Source organism: Coregonus clupeaformis, unplaced genomic scaffold (assembly GCF_020615455.1).
Source record: "Coregonus clupeaformis isolate EN_2021a unplaced genomic scaffold, ASM2061545v1 scaf0233, whole genome shotgun sequence".
Lineage (NCBI taxonomy): Eukaryota > Metazoa > Chordata > Actinopteri > Salmoniformes > Salmonidae > Coregonus > Coregonus clupeaformis.
The window spans coordinates 390,001-410,000 of record NW_025533688.1 but is presented as its reverse complement, the minus strand read 5'-3'; the positions used below and the strand labels follow the sequence as shown (position 1 = coordinate 410,000).

At 44.3% G+C, this 20,000-nt stretch overlaps 1 protein-coding gene across 2 annotated transcripts in view; it reads right to left on the bottom strand.

Moving 5' to 3' along the window:
- Positions 1 to 20,000, bottom strand: part of grk4 (G protein-coupled receptor kinase 4) — a 78,146-nt gene that overhangs the window by 24,487 nt on the left and 33,659 nt on the right. For both annotated transcript variants that reach the window (XM_045214312.1, XM_045214311.1), the window contains exons 4-5: positions 14,908 to 14,985; positions 9,862 to 9,962 (exon numbers count right to left, since the gene is read on the bottom strand). In XM_045214312.1, the coding sequence (XP_045070247.1) occupies positions 9,862 to 9,962; positions 14,908 to 14,985 (179 nt within the window). The remainder of the gene's footprint in view (positions 1 to 9,861; positions 9,963 to 14,907; positions 14,986 to 20,000) is intronic.

Sequence of the window (20,000 nt, the reverse complement as noted above, 5' to 3'; positions counted from 1 at the left end):
TCATCTTCTGCCTTGTCTTTAACCAGCTCTGAAGGACTGTCATCTTCTGCCTTGTCTTTAACCAGCTCTGAAGGACTGTCATCTTCTGCCTTGTCTTTAACCAGCTCTGAAGGACTGTCATCTTCTGCCTTGTCTTTAACCAGCTCTGAAGGACTGTCATCTTCTGCCTTGTCTTTAACCAGCTCTGAAGGACTGTCATCTTCTGCCTTGTCTTTAACCAACTCTGAAGGACTGTCATCTTCTGCCTTGTCTTTAACCAGCTCTGAAGGACTGTCATCTTCTGCCTTTAACCAGGTCTGAAGGACTGTCATCTTCTGCCTTTAACCAGCTCTGAAGGACTGTCATCTTCTGCCTTTAACCAGCTCTGAATGACTGTCATCTTCTGCCTTTAACCAGCTCTGAATGACTGTCATCTTCTGCCTTTAACCAGCTCTGAAGGACTGTCATCCTCTGCCTTTAACCAGCTCTGAAGGACTGTCATCTTCTGTCTTTAACCAGCTCTGAAGGACTGTCATCTTCTGCCTTGTCTTTAACCAGCTCTGAAGGACTGTCATCTTCTGCCTTGTCTTTAACCAGCTCTGAAGGACTGTCATCTTCTGCCTTGTCTTTAACCAGCTCTGAAGGACTGTCATCTTCTGCCTTGTCTTTAACCAGCTCTGAAGGACTGTCATCTTCTGCCTTGTCTTTAACCAGCTCTGAAGGACTGTCATCTTCTGCCTTGTCTTTAACCAACTCTGAAGGACTGTCATCTTCTGCCTTGTCTTTAACCAGCTCTGAAGGACTGTCATCTTCTGCCTTGTCTTTAACCAGCTCTGAAGGACTGTCATCTTCTGCCTTGTCTTTTAAAAGTTGGTACAGATTTCCGTGTTCTTCCTCATGTCCTCTTAAAGCCTCACTCTGTTTTGCAAAAGTACTTCACTGAACATACAATCTTCAGTAGACAATATCTTGCTTCCTGACTAAAGCAGTAGATAACTGTGAGTCCACAGGGTTTGATTTTTCTGCACTCACTGTAACTCAGTGGCAATGGGAGTGACTTTTAGCATGAGCTGAAAACTTCACAATAGCCTTCTTCCGATTTCAGTCATTTAGCAGACGCTCTTATCCAGAGCGACTTACACTAGCAATTAAATCAAATCAAATCAAATCAAATTGTATTGGTCACATGCGCCGAATACAACAGGTGCAGACATTACAGTGAAATGCTTACTTACAGCCCTTAACCAACAGTGCATTTATTTTAAACAAAAAAGTAAGAATAAAACAACAACAAAAAAGTGTTGAGAAAAAAAGAGCAGAAGTAAAATAAAGTGACAGTAGGGAGGCTATATATACAGTAAAATAAAGTGACAGTAGGGAGGCTATATATACAGGGGGGTACCGTTGCATAGTCAATGTGCGGGGGCACCGGCTAGTTGAGGTAGTTGAGGTAATATGTACATGTGGGTAGAGTTAAAGTGACTATGCATAAATACTTAACAGAGTAGCAGCAGCGTAAAAAGGATGGGGTGGGGGGCAGTGCAAATAGTCCGGGTAGCCATGATTAGCTGTTCAGGAGTCTTATGGCTTGGGGGTAGAAGCTGTTGAGAAGTCTTTTGGACCTAGACTTGGCACTCCGGTACCGCTTGCCGTGCGGTAGCAGAGAGAACAGTCTATGACTAGGGTGGCTGGAGTCTTTGACAATTTTGAGGGCCTTCCTCTGACACCGCCTGGTATAGAGGTCCTGGATGGCAGGGAGCTTTGCCCCAGTGATGTACTGGGCCGTACGCACTACCCTCTGTAGTGCCTTGCGGTCAGAGGCCAAGCAGTTGCCATACCAGGCGGTGATGCAACCAGTCAGGATGCTCTCGATGGTGCAGCTGTAGAATTTTTTTGAGGATCTGAGGACCCATGCCAAATCTTTTTAGTCTCCTGAGGGGGAATAGGCTTTGTCGTGCCCTCTTCACGACTGTCTTGGTGTGTTTGGACCATGATAGTTCGTTGGTGATGTGGACACCAAGGAACTTGAAGCTCTCAACCTGTTCCACTACAGCCCCGTCGATGAGAATGGGGGCGTGCTCAGTCCTCTTTTTTTTCCTGTAGTCCACAATCATCTCCTTTGTCTTGGTCACGTTGAGGGAGAGGTTGTTGTCCTGGCACCACACGGCCAGATCTCTGACCTCCTCCCTTAGGGTTAAGTGCCTTTCTCAAGGGAACATCGACAGATTTTTCACCTAGTCGGCTCAGGGATTAGAACCAGCGACCTTTCGGTTACTGCCACAACGCTCTTAACCACTAAGCTACCTGCCGCCCTATCTAAAGCCTGAGCTGATAAATGCAGGGACCTCTTATTCAGAAAAATGTTGGTGAATTGGAAGCATAAAACCCCCTTTAAAAGAGGCACTGTAATGCAGCCTGGGGAAAATCATAAAACCCCCTTTAAAGAGGCACTGTAATGCAGCCTGGGGAAAATCTTTAACCCACTTCTCTTGAAATGACTGTCAGCTCGCTTCTGGAGAACAATAAACTTGGGATGTGGTTTATTAGGCTTTGTGCTGATGTCCATAACTTCCATTTGTTCTCAGTCCCCTGTCATCTGTGCTCAACTGGTCCCTTGACTTGTGTCTCAGTCCCCCTACAACAAACATGACAACAAACACCGTCTTACTTTCTATTGGCGAAATATGATTGAACTTAAACATGAACACATCTACAAGTCGTGTCTTACGTGCTGACCACACCACCCGCGTTGCTAATTAAACGTACCCATACGTGTTTACTCAATCATTTCATCCAAACCCGCTCGCGCGCATCAACGAGCGTCTGCGTAGCCAGGTGTTAAAATAGAACTTGGTTCTATTTTAGAAGCTTGACGCGCTGCAACGTCCCGCCTCTCCCATCTCCTCATTTGGTTTTTAGGAGCTTATACCCACGTGGGTGATTGAAAGATGAACTGAGGTCCACACTCCAGTCCAGTTGGTGGCGGTAATGCACCTTAAACTTGGTTGCCAACCGACATATAATGTCCACAGAAGAAGAAGAAGACTGAAGGAGGAGAGATTACTAGAAACTAACTAGGTTTTCCCCTTTTATCTGTGGATTAATTGTCGGAGTAGAAAACACAAAAAATTAGCTAGCAACAGCAAACTAGCTAGCTAGCTAAATGTTCATGAATGTTTCATGTGTGTTTATACCTGTCCCCAAATTAATGTACACTGAACAAAATGTGTTTGCACATTTCAGAGTGGCCTTTTATCATCCCCAGCACAAGGTGCACCTGTGTAATGATCATGATGTTTAATCAGCTTCTTGATATGCCACACCTGTCAGGTGGATGGATTATTTTAGCAACGGAGAAATGCTCACTAACAGGGACGTAAAACAAATTTGTGCACAAAACTTGAGAGAAATAAGCTGTTATTACATATGGAACATTTCTGGGATCTTTTATTTCAGCTCATGAAACATGGGGACCGACACTTTATATGTTGCGTTTCTATTTTTTGTTCAGTGGTAGTATACTGTCTATTTGAACTGTCATAACCCCTTCAAACTGAACTGTAGTAAACTGTTTAAAACTAGGAAAGCACAAAAAATAACTATTTTTAGCTCCTCGCATACGCATGTGTACATGCATTTACACACACACACACACACACACACACAGAGAAACAGACACACACACACAGAGAAACAGACACACACACACAGAGAAACAGACACACACACACACACAGAGAAACAAACACACACACACAGAGAAACAAACAGACGGATGAATTATTTCATCAGCCCTAGCTCATGTCTCTAACCCAGACTGAGAACAGAATCGTTCTTCCAAAATAACGTTCCCCTACTCCAGACGGCGTTCCGAGATTCCGGTTGTCCCAAGGGAGAACCCTGGTACGTCAGAGAGAGATTCCCGCCCCCTCCCCATTCAAACCGTTTGAACTTTAAGTTATCACACACACAGAGACAGATGAGAGAGAGAGAGAGAGAGAGAGAGAGAGAGAGAGAGAGAGAGAGAGAGAGAGAGAGAGAGTAGTAGGTTATATGTGAGTGTATGCCTGTGCGTGCGTGTATTCTTCATAAAGTCTGACTACTGTGTGTGTGTGTGTGTGTGTGTGTGTGTGTGTGTGTGTCATTTTCCCATTAGGAATAAGGGATAATTGTCCAACTGGGAATAAGCTCTGGAAACTTTATGGGATGAATCCCAACTTCCTCTCAAGTCAAATGTCCACTTAAAATAGTCGTCCGTTGACATCAACGCAAGACTAAGGGAAAATGGGACTTAAAGGGCAATTCCACCACTTTTCAAACCTCATGTTCATCATCTCCAGCACAATACCAGTGTCTATATATGTGAAAATTGCGTATTTTTAAGTTTTGTAGAAAATAAATATAAAAGTTAAAAAGTTACGCATCATCAAAAGTAAAAAAAAAAAAAAAGTAAAATATTTAAAACAGTAATTTTCAAACACTCTGACCCGGGGAGCAAGGAAATACCCTCCCTCTGGATAGAAACTCATTCTTCTAACTTGTAATCCAAACCCTGTGATGTCACAGAGAAGCCATTTTGTAGGACCTTTCTTCTTCTCTGTTGAACCACAGATCATAGAAACGCCCCCGTTTTCACACAGGTAGACACTGGTATGGTGCTGGAGATGATGAATATGAGGTTGAAAAATGGCAGGATTGCTCTTTAATGCCAAGAGTGTGCAAAGCTGTCATCAAGGCAAAAGGGTGGCTACTATAGAAGAATCTCAAATGTAAAATATATTTTGATTTTTTGGTTACTACATGATTCCATATGTGTTATTTCATAGTTTTGATGTCTTCACTATTATTCTACAATGCAGAAAATAGTTTCTTTCTGTGACACCAAATGTTTGCTGGTAAAGTTCCCAGGGCCCGGTTTCTCAAAAGGCCCTTTCCTGTTTCAGCATGACAATACCCCCGTGCACAAAGCGAGGTCCATACAGAAATGGTTTGTCGAGCTCGGTGTGGAAGAACTTGACTGGCCTGCACAGAGCCCTGACCTCAACCCCATCAAACCTTTGGGATGAATTGGAACGCCGACTGCGAGCCAGGCCTAATCGCCCAACATCAGTGCCCGACCTCACTAATGCTCGTGGCTGAATGGAAGCAAGTCCCCCGCAGCAATGTTCAAACATCTAGTGGAAAGCCTTCCCAGAAGAGTGGAGGCTGTTATAGCAGCAAAGGGGGGACCAACTCCATATTAACGTCCATGATTTTGGAATGAGATGTCGGACGAGCAGGTGTCCACATACTTTTGGTCATGTAGTGTATCTCTGTGTGTCCTGTCTATTGGCTCTGAGGAAACTATGACACCTGCAAGTCAGAGAGTGTGTGTGTGTGTGTGTGTGTGTGGTATGTGTGTGTGGTGTGTGTGGTATGTGTGTGTGTGGTGTGTGTGGTGTGTGTGTGTGTGGTATGTGTGTGTGTGTGTGTGTGTGTGTGTGTGTGTGTGTGTGTGTGTGTGTGTGTGTGTGTGTGTGTGTGTGTGTGTGTGTGGAACACTGAGGCTGCTGTTGTGCCCATGCCAGGTGTCCGGATGCCTTCTCTGCCTGCTGCTTTTCCTCCATTTGGCACCACTGTCTGTCTGTCATACAGCTCATAATCATTACTGTGACAGGGTTGAGCTCTTTTCAACACACACACATACAGTGTACAAACACACACACACACCGTAAACAGACACACACACAGACACCGTGCACATACACACACACACACACTTCATAACTCTAAACAGTTGATGTCTTAAAAAAGTTTCAGAAACATCCTAACTGCAGCCTTAGTTGACAAGATGCAGCAGAAATGCCAACCCTGTTCCTGGAGAGCTACCCTCCTGTAGGATTCAACTCCAACCCTGTTCATGGAGAGACCCTCCTGTAGGTTTTAACTCCAACCCTGTTCCTGGAGAGATACCCTCCTGTAGGTTTTAACTCCAACCCTGTTCCTGGAGAGATACCCTCCTGTAGGTTTCAACTCCAACCCTGTTCCTGGAGAGATACCCTCCTGTAGGTTTTAACTCCAACCCTGTTCCTGGAGAGATACCCTCCTGTAGGTTTTAACTCCAACCCTGTTCCTGGAGAGATACCCTCCTGTAGGATTCAACTCCAACCCTGTTCATGGAGAGACCCTCCTGTAGGTTTTAACTCCAACCCTGTTCCTGGAGAGATACCCTCCTGTAGGTTTTAACTCCAACCCTGTTCCTGGAGAGATACCCTCCTGTAGGTTTTAACTCCAACCCTGTTCCTGGAGAGATACCCTCCTGTAGGTTTCAACTCCAACCCTATTCCTGGAGAGATACCCTCCTGTAGGTTTTAACTCCAACCCTGTTCCTGGAGAGATACCCTCCTGTAGGTTTTAACTCCAACCCTGTTCCTGGAGAGATACCCTCCTGTAGGTTTTAACTCCAACCCTGTTCCTGGAGAGATACCCTCCTGTAGGTTTTAACTCCAACCCTGTTCCTGGAGAGAGACCCTCCTGTAGGTTTTAACTCCAACCCTGTTCCTGGAGAGATACCCTCCTGTAGGTTTTAACTCCAACCCTGTTCCTGGAGAGATACCCTCCTGTAGGTTTTAACTCCAACCCTGTTCCTGGAGAGAGACCCTCCTGTAGGTTTCAACTCCAACCCTGTTCCTGGAGAGAGACCCTCCTGTAGGTTTTAACTCCAACCCTGTTCCTGGAGAGAGACCCTCCTGTAGGTTTCAACTCCAACCCCTTTTCCTGGAGATACCCTCCTGTAGGTTTTTACCCCAAACCTGTTCATGGAGAGACCCTCATGTAGGTTTTCACTCCAACCCTGTTCCTGGAGAGACCCTCCTGTAGGTTTTTACCCCAAACCTGTTCATGGAGAGACCCTCCTGTAGGTTTTCACTCCAACCCTAGTTGTAACTAACCTGATTCAGCTGATCAACCAGCTAATTATTAGACTCAGGAGACCAGGGTTGTAGAGAACCTACATTATGGTCGTTCCCCAGGAACAGGGTTGGGAATCCCTGCCAAACACACAAAGCCAGGAGCCATTGAAAAGTACTATCGAGTTCCTGGTTGAAGTCCAGGCTCTGTCGCGGCCCGGGAGACCTATGAGGCTAAGCCAAACTAACGTCAACTTCCATATCTCCTCCAATGGGTTACAACACATTCCCAGAATCTTGTAAAGATCCCTTCAGCTGTTTTTGTTTACCACGTACTAAATCGGGAGGAGGCAAGACCATTCTAGCCAATGAGAAGGTGTGTGAACAACAGGCACACCGGTTTCCACTAGTTACCACAGCCACAAAGTCAAAATTGGCTATATCATAAAAATTCATGAAAACAGATTTGCTTTTTTTGGTTTTCATTTAAGGTTAGGGTTAGGCATAAGGTTAGCAGTGTGGTTAGGGTTAGGCATAAGGTTAGCAGTGTGGTTAAGGTTAGGGTTAGGCATAAGGTTAGCAGTGTGGTTAAGGTTAGGGTTAGGCATAATGTTAGCAGTGTGGTTGAGGTTAGGGTTAGGCATAAGGTTAGCAGTGTGGTTAGGGTTAGGCATAAGGTTAGCAGTGTGGTTAAGGTTAGGGTTAGGCATAAGGTTAGCAGTGTGGTTAAGGTTAGGGTTAGGCATAATGTTAGCAGTGTGGTTGAGGTTAGGGTTAGGCATAAGGTTAGCAGTGTGGTTATGGTTAGGGTTAGGCATAAGGTTAGCAGTGTGGTTAAGGTTTGGTATAAAATCACATTTTAAGAAGATCAATTGAAGAAATAGGCAGGGTTTATGACTTTGTGGCTGTGGTAACTATCTCACGTGTCCTACTTACTGTGCCTTCGGAAAGTATTCAGACTTTTTCCACATTTTGTTACGTTACAGCCTTATTCTAAAATTGATTAAATTGTTTTTTTTTTACTCATCAATCTACACAAAATACCCCATAATGACAAAGCAAAAACAGGGTTTTAGAAATTTTTGCAAATGTATTAAAAATAAAAAACCAATCACATTTACATACATATTCAGGTCCTTTACTCAGTACTTTGTCGAAGCACCTTTGGCAGCGATTACAGCCTTGAGTCTTCTTGGGTATGACGCTACAAGCTTGGCACACCTGTATTTGGGGAGTTTCTCCCATTCCTCTCTGCAGATCCTCTCAAGTTCTGTCAGGTTGGATGGGGAGCGTTGCTGCACAGCTATTTTCAGGTCTCTCCACAGATGTTCGATCGGGTTCAAGTCCGGGCTCTGGCTGGGCAACTCAAGGACATTCTGAGACTTGTCCCGAAGCCACTCTTGCGTTGTCTTGGCTGTGTGCTCAAGGTCGTTGTCCTGTTGGAAGGTGAACCTTCGCCCCAGTCTGAGGTCCTGAGCACTCTGGAGCAGGTTTTCGTCAAGGATCTCTCTGTACTTTGCTCCGTTCATCTTTGCCTCGATCCTGACTAGTCTCCCAGTCCCTGCCACTGAAAATTATCCCCACAGCATGATGCTGCCACCACCATGCTTCACCGTAGGGATGGTGCCAGGTTTCCTCCAGACGTGGCACTTGGCATTCAGGCCAAAGAGTTCAATCTTGGTTTCATCAGACCAGAGAATCTTGTTTCTCATGGTCTTAGAGTCCTTTAGGTGCCTTTTGGCAAACTCCAAGCGGGCTGTCATGTGCCTTTTACTGAGGAGTGGCTTCTGTCTGGCCACTACCATAAAGGCCTGATTGGTGGAGTGCTGCAGAGATGGTTGTCCTTCTGGAAGGTTCTCCCATCTCCACAGATAAACTCTTGAGCTCTTTCAGTGACCATCGGGTTCTTGGTCACCTCCCTGACAAAGGCCCTTCTCCCCCGATTGCTCAGTTTGGCCGGACCTCCAGCTCTAGGAAGAGTCTTGGTGATTCCAAACTTCTTCCATTCAAGAATGATGGAGGCCACTGTGTTCTTGGGGACCTTCAATGCTGCAGAAATTGTTTTGTACCCTTCCCCAGATCTGTGCAACAACACAATCCTGTCTCGGAGCTCTATGAACAATTCCTTCGACCTCATGGCTTGGTTTTTGCTCTGACATGCACTGTCAACTGTGGGACCTTATATAGACAGATGTGTGCCTTTCCAAATCATGTCCAATCAATTGAATTTACCACAGGTGGACTCCAATCAAGTTGTAGAAACATCTCAATGATGATCAATGGAAACAGGATGTACCTGAGCTCAATTTCGAGTCGCATAGCAAAGGGTCTGAATATTTATGTAAATAAGGTATTTCTGTTTTTATTTTTTAAATACATTAGTTAACATTTTCTAAACACCTGTTTTCGCTTTGTCATTATGGAGTAAACAAAAAAAAAGTTAATCCATTTTAGAATAAGGCTGTAACGTAACAAAATGTGGAAAAAGTCAAGAGGTCTGAATACTTTCCGAAGGCACTGTATATCAGTACACTCGTAACAACCTAAGCATTACAAACCTTCTATTTGATCAAATAAGCCACACATAGCAAATAAGCCATTACAGTTTTGTTAACCAAATGCCACACTCTCTCATTGACCTCCATACAAAAAAAAATGATAAAACGCCACCCGCTAGAGAAGACAGATTTTGGGCCCCAGTTATCTCCCTCACTGCATCATCTCTGGCAGGATTCAGTCAAATCTTCCTTCCCAGCAATTCCAACACAACCATCATTCCAAAATGGCCCCACAGATACAATAGCCTCACCCCCTATCTGTAGCTCTTTTGATTGACAGGTGAACTGACCAATGAATGCCAGGCGATACCCATGATTGACAGGTGAGCTGACCAATGAATGCCAAGCGATACCCTGATTGACAGGTGAGCTGACCAATGAATGCCAGGTTATACCCTGATTGACAGGTGTTTTGACCAATGAGGAGACAGACATACTTGCAGCAGTCGTTGAAGAGTTCCTTGCAGGGCGTCTGTTCCAGCTTTTCACGACACTCCCCTACCAACTCCTGAGGTATATCTCGCAGATGGGCTGCCGACTAGACGGAGAGAGAATACACGTATTAATTAATCTACCTATCAACAGTGCCTTCAGAAAAGTATTCATACCGCTTGAATTATTCCACATTATGTTGTGTTACAGCCCGATTTCAAAATGGCCCCAAAAAATAAAAATAAATAATAAATAAAATAAACATTTGACATTTACATTTTAGTCATTTAGCTCTTATCAAGAGTGACTTTACAATACCCCATAACGACAAAGTGAAAACACATTTTTATAAATGTTTGCACATTTATTGAAAAATAGATACAGAAATATCTAATTTACATAATATTCACACCCCTGAGTCAATACATGTTAGAATCAGCTTTGGCAGCGATTACACCTGTGAGTCTTCCTGGGTACGTCTGTTAGAGATTTGCACACCTGGATTGTTTAATAATATTTGTACGCTATTCTTTTTTTTTTTTTACTCTTCAAGCTCTGTCAAGTTGGTTGTTGATCATTGCTAGACAGCCATTTTTCAAGTCTTGCCATCGATTTTCCAGCCGATTTAAGTCAAAACTGTAACTAGGACACTCAGGAACATTCAATGTTGTCTTGGTAAGCAACTCCAGTATTTATTTGGCCTTGAGTTTTAGGTTATTGTCCAGCTGAAAGGTGAATTTGTCTTCTGGTGTTGGTTGGAAAGCAGACTGAACCTGATTTTCCTCTAGGATTTTGCCTGTGCTTAGCTCCATTCCGTTAATTTTTATCAACAAAAAAAAAACTCCCTAGTCCTTGTCAATGACAAGCATACCCATAACATGATGCAGCCACCACAATGCTTGAAAATATGAATATGAAGATTTACCCCAAACACAACGCTTTGTATTCAGGGCATAAAGTTAATTTCCTTGCCACATTTATTGCAGTTTTACTCAGTGGTGGAAAAAGTACCCAATTGTCATACTTGAGTAAAAGTAAATATACCTTAATAGAAAATGACTCAAGAAAAAGTGAAAGTCACCCAGTAAACTACTGCTTGAGTAAAAGTCTAAAAGTATTCGGTTATAAATATACTTAAGAATCAAAAGTAAATGTAATTGCTAAAATATACTTAAGTATCAAAAGTAAACATATAAATAATTTCAAATTTCTTACATAAAGCAAACCAGACGGCACCATTTTCTTGTTTATTAGCAAAGGGCATACTCAGATATAATTTAGAAATGAAGCATGAGTGTTTAGTGAGTTCGCCAGATCAGAGGCAGTAGGGATGACCAAGGATGTTCTCTTGATAAGCGTGTGAATTTGACCATTTTCCTGTCAAAATGTAACAAGTACTTTTGGGTGTCAGGAAAAATGTATGGAGTAAAAAGTACATTATTTTCTTTAGGAATGTAGTGAAGTAAAAGTAGTTTACAGTAAAGTAAAGTACAGATACTCAAAAAAACGACTTACTACATGTACAGTTGAAGTCGTAAGTTTACATACACCTTAGCCAAATACATTTAAACTCAGTTTTTCACAATTCCTGACATTTAATCCTAGTAAAAATCCAGTTTCTTAGGTCAGTTAGGATCACCACTTTAATTTTAAGAATGTGAAATGTCAGAATATTTGTAGAGAGAATTATTTATTTCAGCTTTTATTTCTTTCATCAAATTCCCAGTGGGTCAGAAGTTTACATACAATCAATTAGTATTTGGTAGCATTGCCTTTAAATTGTTTAACTTGAGTCAAATGTTTCGGGTAGCCTTCCACAAGCTTCCCACAATAAGTTTGGTGAATTTTGGCCCATTCCTCCTGACAGAGCTGGTGTAACTGAGTCAGGTTTGTAGGCCTCCTTGCTCGCACATGCTTTTTCAGTTCTGCCCACACATTTTCTATAGGATTGATGTCAGGGCTTTGTGATGGCCACTCCAATACCTTGACTTTGTTGTCCTTAAGCCATTTTCCACAACTTTGGAAGTATGCTTGGGGTCATTGTCCATTTGAAAGACCCGTTTGCGACCAAGCTTTAACTTCCTGACTGATGTCTTGAGATGTTGCTTCACTATATCCACATCATTTTCCTTCCTCATGATGCCATCTATTTTGTGAAGTGCACCAGTCCCTCCTGCAGCAAAGCACCCCCAAAGCATGATGCTGCCACCCCCCTTTTTCCTCCAAACATAACGATGGTCATTATGGCCAAACAGTTCTATTTCTATTTCATCAGACCAGAGGACATTTCTCCAAAAAGTATGATCTTTGTCCCCATGTGCAGTTGCAAACCGTAGTCTGGCTTTTTTATGGCGGTTTTGAAGCAGTGGCTTCTTCCTTGCTGAGCGGCCTTTCAGGTTATGTCGATATAGGACTCGTTTTACTGTGGATATAGATACTTTTGTACCTGTTTCCACCAGCATCTTCACAAGGTCCTTTTGCTGTTGTTCTGGGATTGATTTGCACTTTTCGCACCAAAGTACGTTCATCTCTAGGAGACAGAAGGTGTCTCCTTCCTGAGCGGTATGACGGCTGCGTGGTCCCATGGTGTTTATACTTGCGTACTATTGTTTGTACAGATGAACGTGGTACCTACAGGCGTTTGGAAATTGCTCCCAAGGATGAACCAGACTTGTGGAAGTCTACAATTTTTTTTCTGAGGTCTTGGCTGATTTCTTTTGATTTTCCCATGATGTCAAGCAAAGAGGCACTGAGTTTGAAGGTAGGCCTTGAAATACATTCACAGGTACACCTCCAATTGACTCAAATTATGTCAATTAGCCTATCAGAAGCTTCTAAAGCCATGACATCATTTTCTGGAATTTTCCAAGCTGTTTAAAGGCACAGTCAACTTAGTGTATGTAAACTTCTGACCCACTGGAATTGTGATACAGTGAATTATAAGTGAAATAATCTGTCTGTAAACAATTGTTGGAAAAATTACTTGTGTTATGCACAAAGTAGATCCTAACCGACTTGCCAAAACTATAGTTTGTTAACAAGACATTTGTGGAGTGGTTGAAAAACAAGTTTTAATGACTCCAACCTAAGTGTATGTAAACTTACGACTTCAACTGTATATATATACATATATACAGTGGGGGAAAAAAGTATTTAGTCAGCCACCAATTGTGCAAGTTCTCCCACTTAAAAAGATGAGAGAGGCCTGTAATTTTCATCATAGGTACACGTCAACCATGACAGACAAATTGAGATTTTTTTTCTCCAGAAAATCACATTGTAGGATTTTTAATGAATTTATTTGCAAATTATGGTGGAAAATAAGTATTTGGTCACCTACAAACAAGCAAGATTTCTGGCTCTCACATACCTGTAACTTCTTCTTTAAGAGGCTCCTCTGTCCTCCACTCGATACCTGTATTAATGGCACCTGTTTGAACTTGTTATCAGTATAAAAGACACCTGTCCACAACCTCAAACAGTCACACTCCAAACTCCACTATGGCCAAGACCAAAGAGCTGTCAAAGGACACCAGAAACAAAATTGTAGACCTGCACCAGGCTGGGAAGACTGAATCTGCAATAGGTAAGCAGCTTGGTTTGAAGAAATCAACTGTGGGAGCAATTATTAGGAAATGGAAGACATACAAGACCACTGATAATCTCCCTCGATCTGGGGCTCCACGCAAGATCTCACCCCGTGGGGTCAAAATGATCACAAGAGCAAAAATCCCAGAACCACACGGGGGGATCTAGTGAATGACCTGCAGAGAGCTGGGACCAAAGTAACAAAGCCTACCATCAGTAACACACTACGCCGCCAGGGACTCAAATCCTGCAGTGCCAGACGTGTCCCCCTGTTTAGGCCAGTACATGTCCAGGCCCGTCTGAAGTTTGATAGAGTGCATTTGGATGATCCAGAAGAGGATTGGGAGAATGTCATATGGTCAGATGAAACCAAAATATAACTTTTTGGTAAAAACTCAACTCGTCATGTTTGGAGGACAAAGAATGCTGAGTTGCATCCAAAGAACACCATACCTACTGTGAAGCATGGGGGTCGAAACATCATGCTTTGGGGCTGTTTTTCTGCAAAGGGACCAGGACGACTGATCAGTGTAAAGGAAAGAATGAATGGGGCCATGTATCGTGAGATTTTGAGTGAAAACCTCCTTCCATCAGCAAGGGCATTGAAGATGAAACGTGGCTGGGTCTTTCAGCATGACAATGACCTCAAACACACCGCCCGGGCAACGAAGGAGTGGCTTCGTAAGAAGCATTTCAAGGTCCTGGAGTGGCCTAGCCAGTCTCCAGATCTCAACCCCATAGAAAATCTTTGGAGGGAGTTGAAAGTCCGTGTTGCCCAGCGACAGCCCCAAAACATCACTGCTCTAGAGGAGATCTGCATGGAGGAATGGGCCAAAATACCAGCAACAGTGTGTGAAAACCTTGTGAAGACTTACAGAAAACGTTTGACCTGTGTCATTGCCAACAAAGGGTATATAACAAAGTATTGAGAAACTTTTGTTATTGACCAAATACTTATTTTCCACCATAATTTGCAAATAAATTCATTAAAAATCCTACAATGTGATTTTCTGGATTTTTTTCCCTCAATTTGTCTGTCATAGTTGACGTGTACCTATGATGAAAATTACAGGCCTCTCTCATCTTTTTAAGTGGGAGAACTTGCACAATTGGTGTCTGACTAAATACTTTTTTCCCCCACTGTACACACACACACATTTATGTATGCATATATTTATCCATTCATCATTACATTTCAAATATCATATTAATATTGCTGGAGAGACAGGAGATGAAGTCATACTCTTTTGGACAGCATTTCAATAATGGTATAAAATAGTTCAAAAGGCAATTAATTACATGTTGTGTAGATCGTATTTTCAACCAGCAACTATCAGGAAATTACACTGACTAACATTTTTCACCCTTTTACAGCTGTTGTAGAATATGACGTAAAACACAAGAAAAAACTGTTTTTTGACTGCACTGGGCCTTTAATCTGTTATTGAAGTAACTTTACTCACCCCGTTATTAAAGTACGTTTCTAACATTTTTATTCCGCAATCCTTCCTCTTCTCATCTGGAGCCAGCTGGTAGAGGGCCTGGCAGGGGAGACACACTGTTAACAACACCATACACACTGGAGCCAGCTGGTAGAGGGCCTGGCAGGAGAGACACACTGTTAACAACACCATACACACTGGAGCCAGCTGGTAGAGGGCCTGGCAGGAGAGACACACTGTTAACAACACCATACACACTGGAGCCAGCTGGTAGGGGGCCTGGCAGGGGGGAGACACACTGTTAACAACACCATACACACTGGAGCCAGCTGGTAGAGGGCCTGGCAGGAGAGACACACTGTTAACAACACCATACACACTGGAGCCAGCTGGTAGAGGGCCTGGCAGGAGAGACACACTGTTAACAACACCATACACACTGGAGCCAGCTGGTAGAGGGCCTGGCAGGAGGAGACACACTGTTAACAACACCATACACACTGGAGCCAGCTGGTAGAGGGCCTGGCAGGAGAGACACACTGTTAACAACACCATACACACTGGAGCCAGCTGGTAGAGGGCCTGGCAGGAGAGACACACTGTTAACAACACCATACACACTGGAGCCAGCTGGTAGAGGGCCTGGCAGGAGAGACACACTGTTAACAACACCATACACACTGGAGCCAGCTGGTAGAGGGCCTGGCAGGAGGGACACACTGTTAACAACACCATACACACTGGAGCCAGCTGGTAGAGGGCCTGGCAGGAGAGACACACTGTTAACAACACCATACACACTGGAGCCAGCTGGTAGAGGGCCTGGCAGGGGGAGACACACTGTTAACAACACCATACACACTGGAGCCAGCTGGTAGAGGGCCTGGCAGGAGAGACACACTGTTAACAACACCATACACACTGGAGCCAGCTGGTAGAGGGCCTGGCAGGAGAGACACACTGTTAACAACACCATACACACTGGAGCCAGCTGGTAGAGGGCCTGGCAGGAGGGACACACTGTTAACAACACCATACACACTGGAGCCAGCTGGTAGAGGGCCTGGCAGGGGAGAGACACACTGTTAACAACACCATACACACTGGAGCCAGCTGGTAGAGGGCCTGGCAGGAGAGACACACTGTTAACAACACCATACACACTGGAGCCAGCTGGTAGAGGGCCTGGCAGGAGGGACACACTGTTAACAACACCATACACACTGGAGCCAGCTGGTAGAGGGCCTGGCAGGAGGGACACACTGTTAACAACACCATACACACTGGAGCCAGCTGGTAGAGGGCCTGGCAGGGGGAGACACACTGTTAACAACACCATACACACTGGAGCCAGCTGGTAGGGGGCCTGGCAGGGGGAGACACACTGTTAACAACACCATACACACTGGAGCCAGCTGGTAGAGGGCCTGGCAGGAGAGACACACTGTTAACAACACCATACACACTCTCCCTCCATCCACCACAGGATGATGTCACCATATGATAACTAGAACACCACAGGATGATGTCACCATATGATAACTAGAACACCACAGGATGATGTCACCATTTGATAACTAGAACACTAACCACAGGATGATGTCACCATATGATAACTAGAACACTAACCACAGGATGATGTCACCATATGATAACTAGAACACCACAGGATGATGTCACCATTTGATAACTAGAACACTAACCACAGGATGATGTCACCATATGATAACTAGAACACTAACCACAGGATGATGTCACCATATGATAACTAGAACACCACCACAGGATGATGTCACCATATGATAACTAGAACACCACCACAGGATGATGTCACCATATGATGACGGAAACGACAACTCCATAGTCAGAGAAACAAAATGGCCACCAAGTTTCTCTTCACGCTTCTCCTGTCAGACTCTGTGTGTGTGTGTGTGTGTGTGTGTGTGTGTGTGTGTGTGTGTGAGTGATTCTCGTCACGCTTCTTGACTTCCACAGGTCTGTCTGTCAACGGCAGCGATTGCGTCATCGTAGTGTTCGGCAGAGTTAGTTCTAGTCTGTATCCTAAATTGCACCCTATTTTGACCAGAGTTTGCACCCTATTCCCTATGCAGTGCACTTCTTTTGACCAGAGTTGGCACCCTATTCCCTATGCAGTGCACTTCTTTTGACCAGAGTTGGCACCCTATTCCCTATGTAGTGCACTTCTTTTGACCAGAGTTGGCACCCTATTCCCTATGTAGTGCACTTATTTTGACCAGAGTTGGCACCCTATTCCCTATGTAGTGCACTTCTTTTGACCAGAGTTGGCACCCTATTCCCTATGTAGTGCACTTCTTTTGACCAGAGTTGGCACCCTATTCCCTATATAGTGCACTTCTTTTGACCAGAGTTGGCACCCTATTCCCTATATAGTGCACTTCTTTTGACCAGAGTTGGCACCCTATTCCCTATATAGTGCACTTCTTTTGACCAGAGTTGGCACCCTATTCCCTATATAGTGCACTTCTTTTGACCAGAGTTGGCACCCTATTCCCTATATAGTGCACTTCTTTTGACCAGAGTTGGCACCCTATTCCCTATATAGTGCACTTCTTTTGACCAGAGTTGGCACCCTATTCCCTATATAGTGCACTTCTTTAGACCAGAGAATGGCACCCTATTCCCTATATAGTGCACTACTTTAGACCAGAGAATGGAACCCTATTCCCTATATAGTGCACTTCTTTTGACCAGAGTTGGCACCCTATTCCCTATGCAGTGCACTTCTTTTGACCAGAGTTGGCACCCTATTCCCTATGCAGTGCACTTCTTTTGACCAGAGTTGGCACCCTATTCCCTATGTAGTGCACTACTTTTGACCAGAGTTGGCACCCTATTCCCTATATAGTGCACTTCTTTTGACCAGAGTTGGCACCCTATTCCCTATGTAGTGCACTTCTTTTGACCAGAGTTGGCACCCTATTCCCTATGTAGTGCACTTCTTTTGACCAGAGTTGGCACCCTATTCCCTATGTAGTGCACTTCTTTTGACCAGAGTTGGCACCCTATTCCCTATGTAGTGCACTTCTTTTGACCAGAGAATGGCACCCTATTCCCTATATAGTGCACTTCTTTTGACCAGAGTTGGCACCCTATTCCCTATATAGTGCACTTCTTTTGACCAGAGTTGGCACCCTATTCCCTATATAGTGCACTTCTTTTGACCAGAGTTGGCACCCTATTCCCTATGTAGTGCACTTCTTTTTGACCAGAGTTGGCACCCTATTCCCTATGTAGTGCACTTCTTTTGACCAGAGAATGGCACCCTATTCCCTATATAGTGCACTTCTTTTGACCAGAGTTGGCACCCTATTCCCTATGTAGTGCACTTCTTTTGACCAGAGTTGGCACCCTATTCCCTATGTAGTGCACTTCTTTTGACCAGAGAATGGCACCCTATTCCCTATATAGTGCACTTCTTTTGACCAGAGTTGGCACCCTATTCCCTATGTAGTGCACTTCTTTTGACCAGAGTTGGCACCCTATTCCCTATGTAGTGCACTTCTTTTGACCAGGGCCAATAGGAATATAGTAGCATTTGGGACGGAGCCCTAGACTAACACCACTGTTAAGTTCTAGATGGACAAGGTCTGTCTGTGAACCAAGTCGACCTAACATGGATACGGTTTGGACTAAAACAGTCTAAAAACAATTATAGACAAATATGGTCAACAGTTACTGGCTCACGTTGTGGCAGCATGGACTTCTGTAGTCTCTATAGACAGACATCCGGCTGTAGGTTACAGCGTGACTAGGCTACAACGGCAAGACAGTTGGGGGTTGGGTACTCAGACGTACTCCTAAAGTGGCACTAGATAGTTACTCTCTGTTTTAGACATATTTAGCCAAAAAAATGTTGGACTTTTTTTTTTTTTTTGTGTGTGTGCTTATATGGCCTGTGGGACAGAGGAGGCTGTTGAGGGGAGGACGGCTCATAATAAATGGAACGGAGCGAATGGAATGGCATAATAATAATAATAATAATAATAATAAGCCATTTAGCAGACGCTTTTATCCAAAGCGACTTACAGTCATGTGTGCATACATTTTTACGTATGGGTGGTCGCGGGGATCGAACCCACTACCCTGGCGTTACAAGCACCATGCTCTACCAATTGAGCTACAGAGGACCATCAAATTGATGTATTTGAATACCATTCCAACTCCAGCCATTACCATGAGCCCGTCCTCCCCAATGAAGGTGCCGGACACACGACTAGACAAACATTATGCAAGGCTACACCCTACATGGAACCCTGTATCAGAGGGTAGGAAACCCTGTTCCTGGAGTGATATCAGGGGGTAGGAAACCCTGTTCCTGGAGTGATATCAGGGGGTAGGAAACCCTGTTCCTGGAGAGATATCAGGGGGTAGGAAACCCTGTTCCTGGAGTGATATCAGGGGGTAGGAAACCCTGTTCCTGGAGTGATATCAGGGGGTAGGAAACCCTGTTCCTGGAGTGATATCAGGGGTAGGAAACCCTGTTCCTGGAGTGATATCAGGGGGTAGGAAACCCTGTTCCTGGAGTGATATCAGGGGGTAGGAAACCCTGTTCCTGGAGTGATATCAGGGGGTAGGAAACCCTGTTCCTGGAGTGATATCAGGGGGTAGGAAACCCTGTTCCTGGAGAGATATCAGGGGGTAGGAAACCCTGTTCCTGGAGTGATATCAGGGGTAGGAAACCCTGTTCCTGGAGTGATATCAGGGGTAGGAAACCCTGTTCCTGGAGTGATATCAGGGGGTAGGAAACCCTGTTCCTGGAGAGATATCAGGGGGTAGGAAACCCTGTTCCTGGAGAGATATCAGGGGTAGGAAACCCTGTTCCTGGAGTGATATCACGGGGTAGGAAACCCTGTTCCTGGAGAGATATCAGGGGGTAGGAAACCCTGTTCCTGGAGTGATATCAGGGGGTAGGAAACCCTGTTCCTGGAGTGAACAGCATTGTGTTCCAACTAGGCACCACGCCTGACCAACTGAGCTGATTGATCAGTTCAGTGATTGACTAAATTCAACACACCTGGTCTTCCAGGTCGGTTAAATCAAAAACCATGAAGGACCCTGTGACCAGGGCCAGA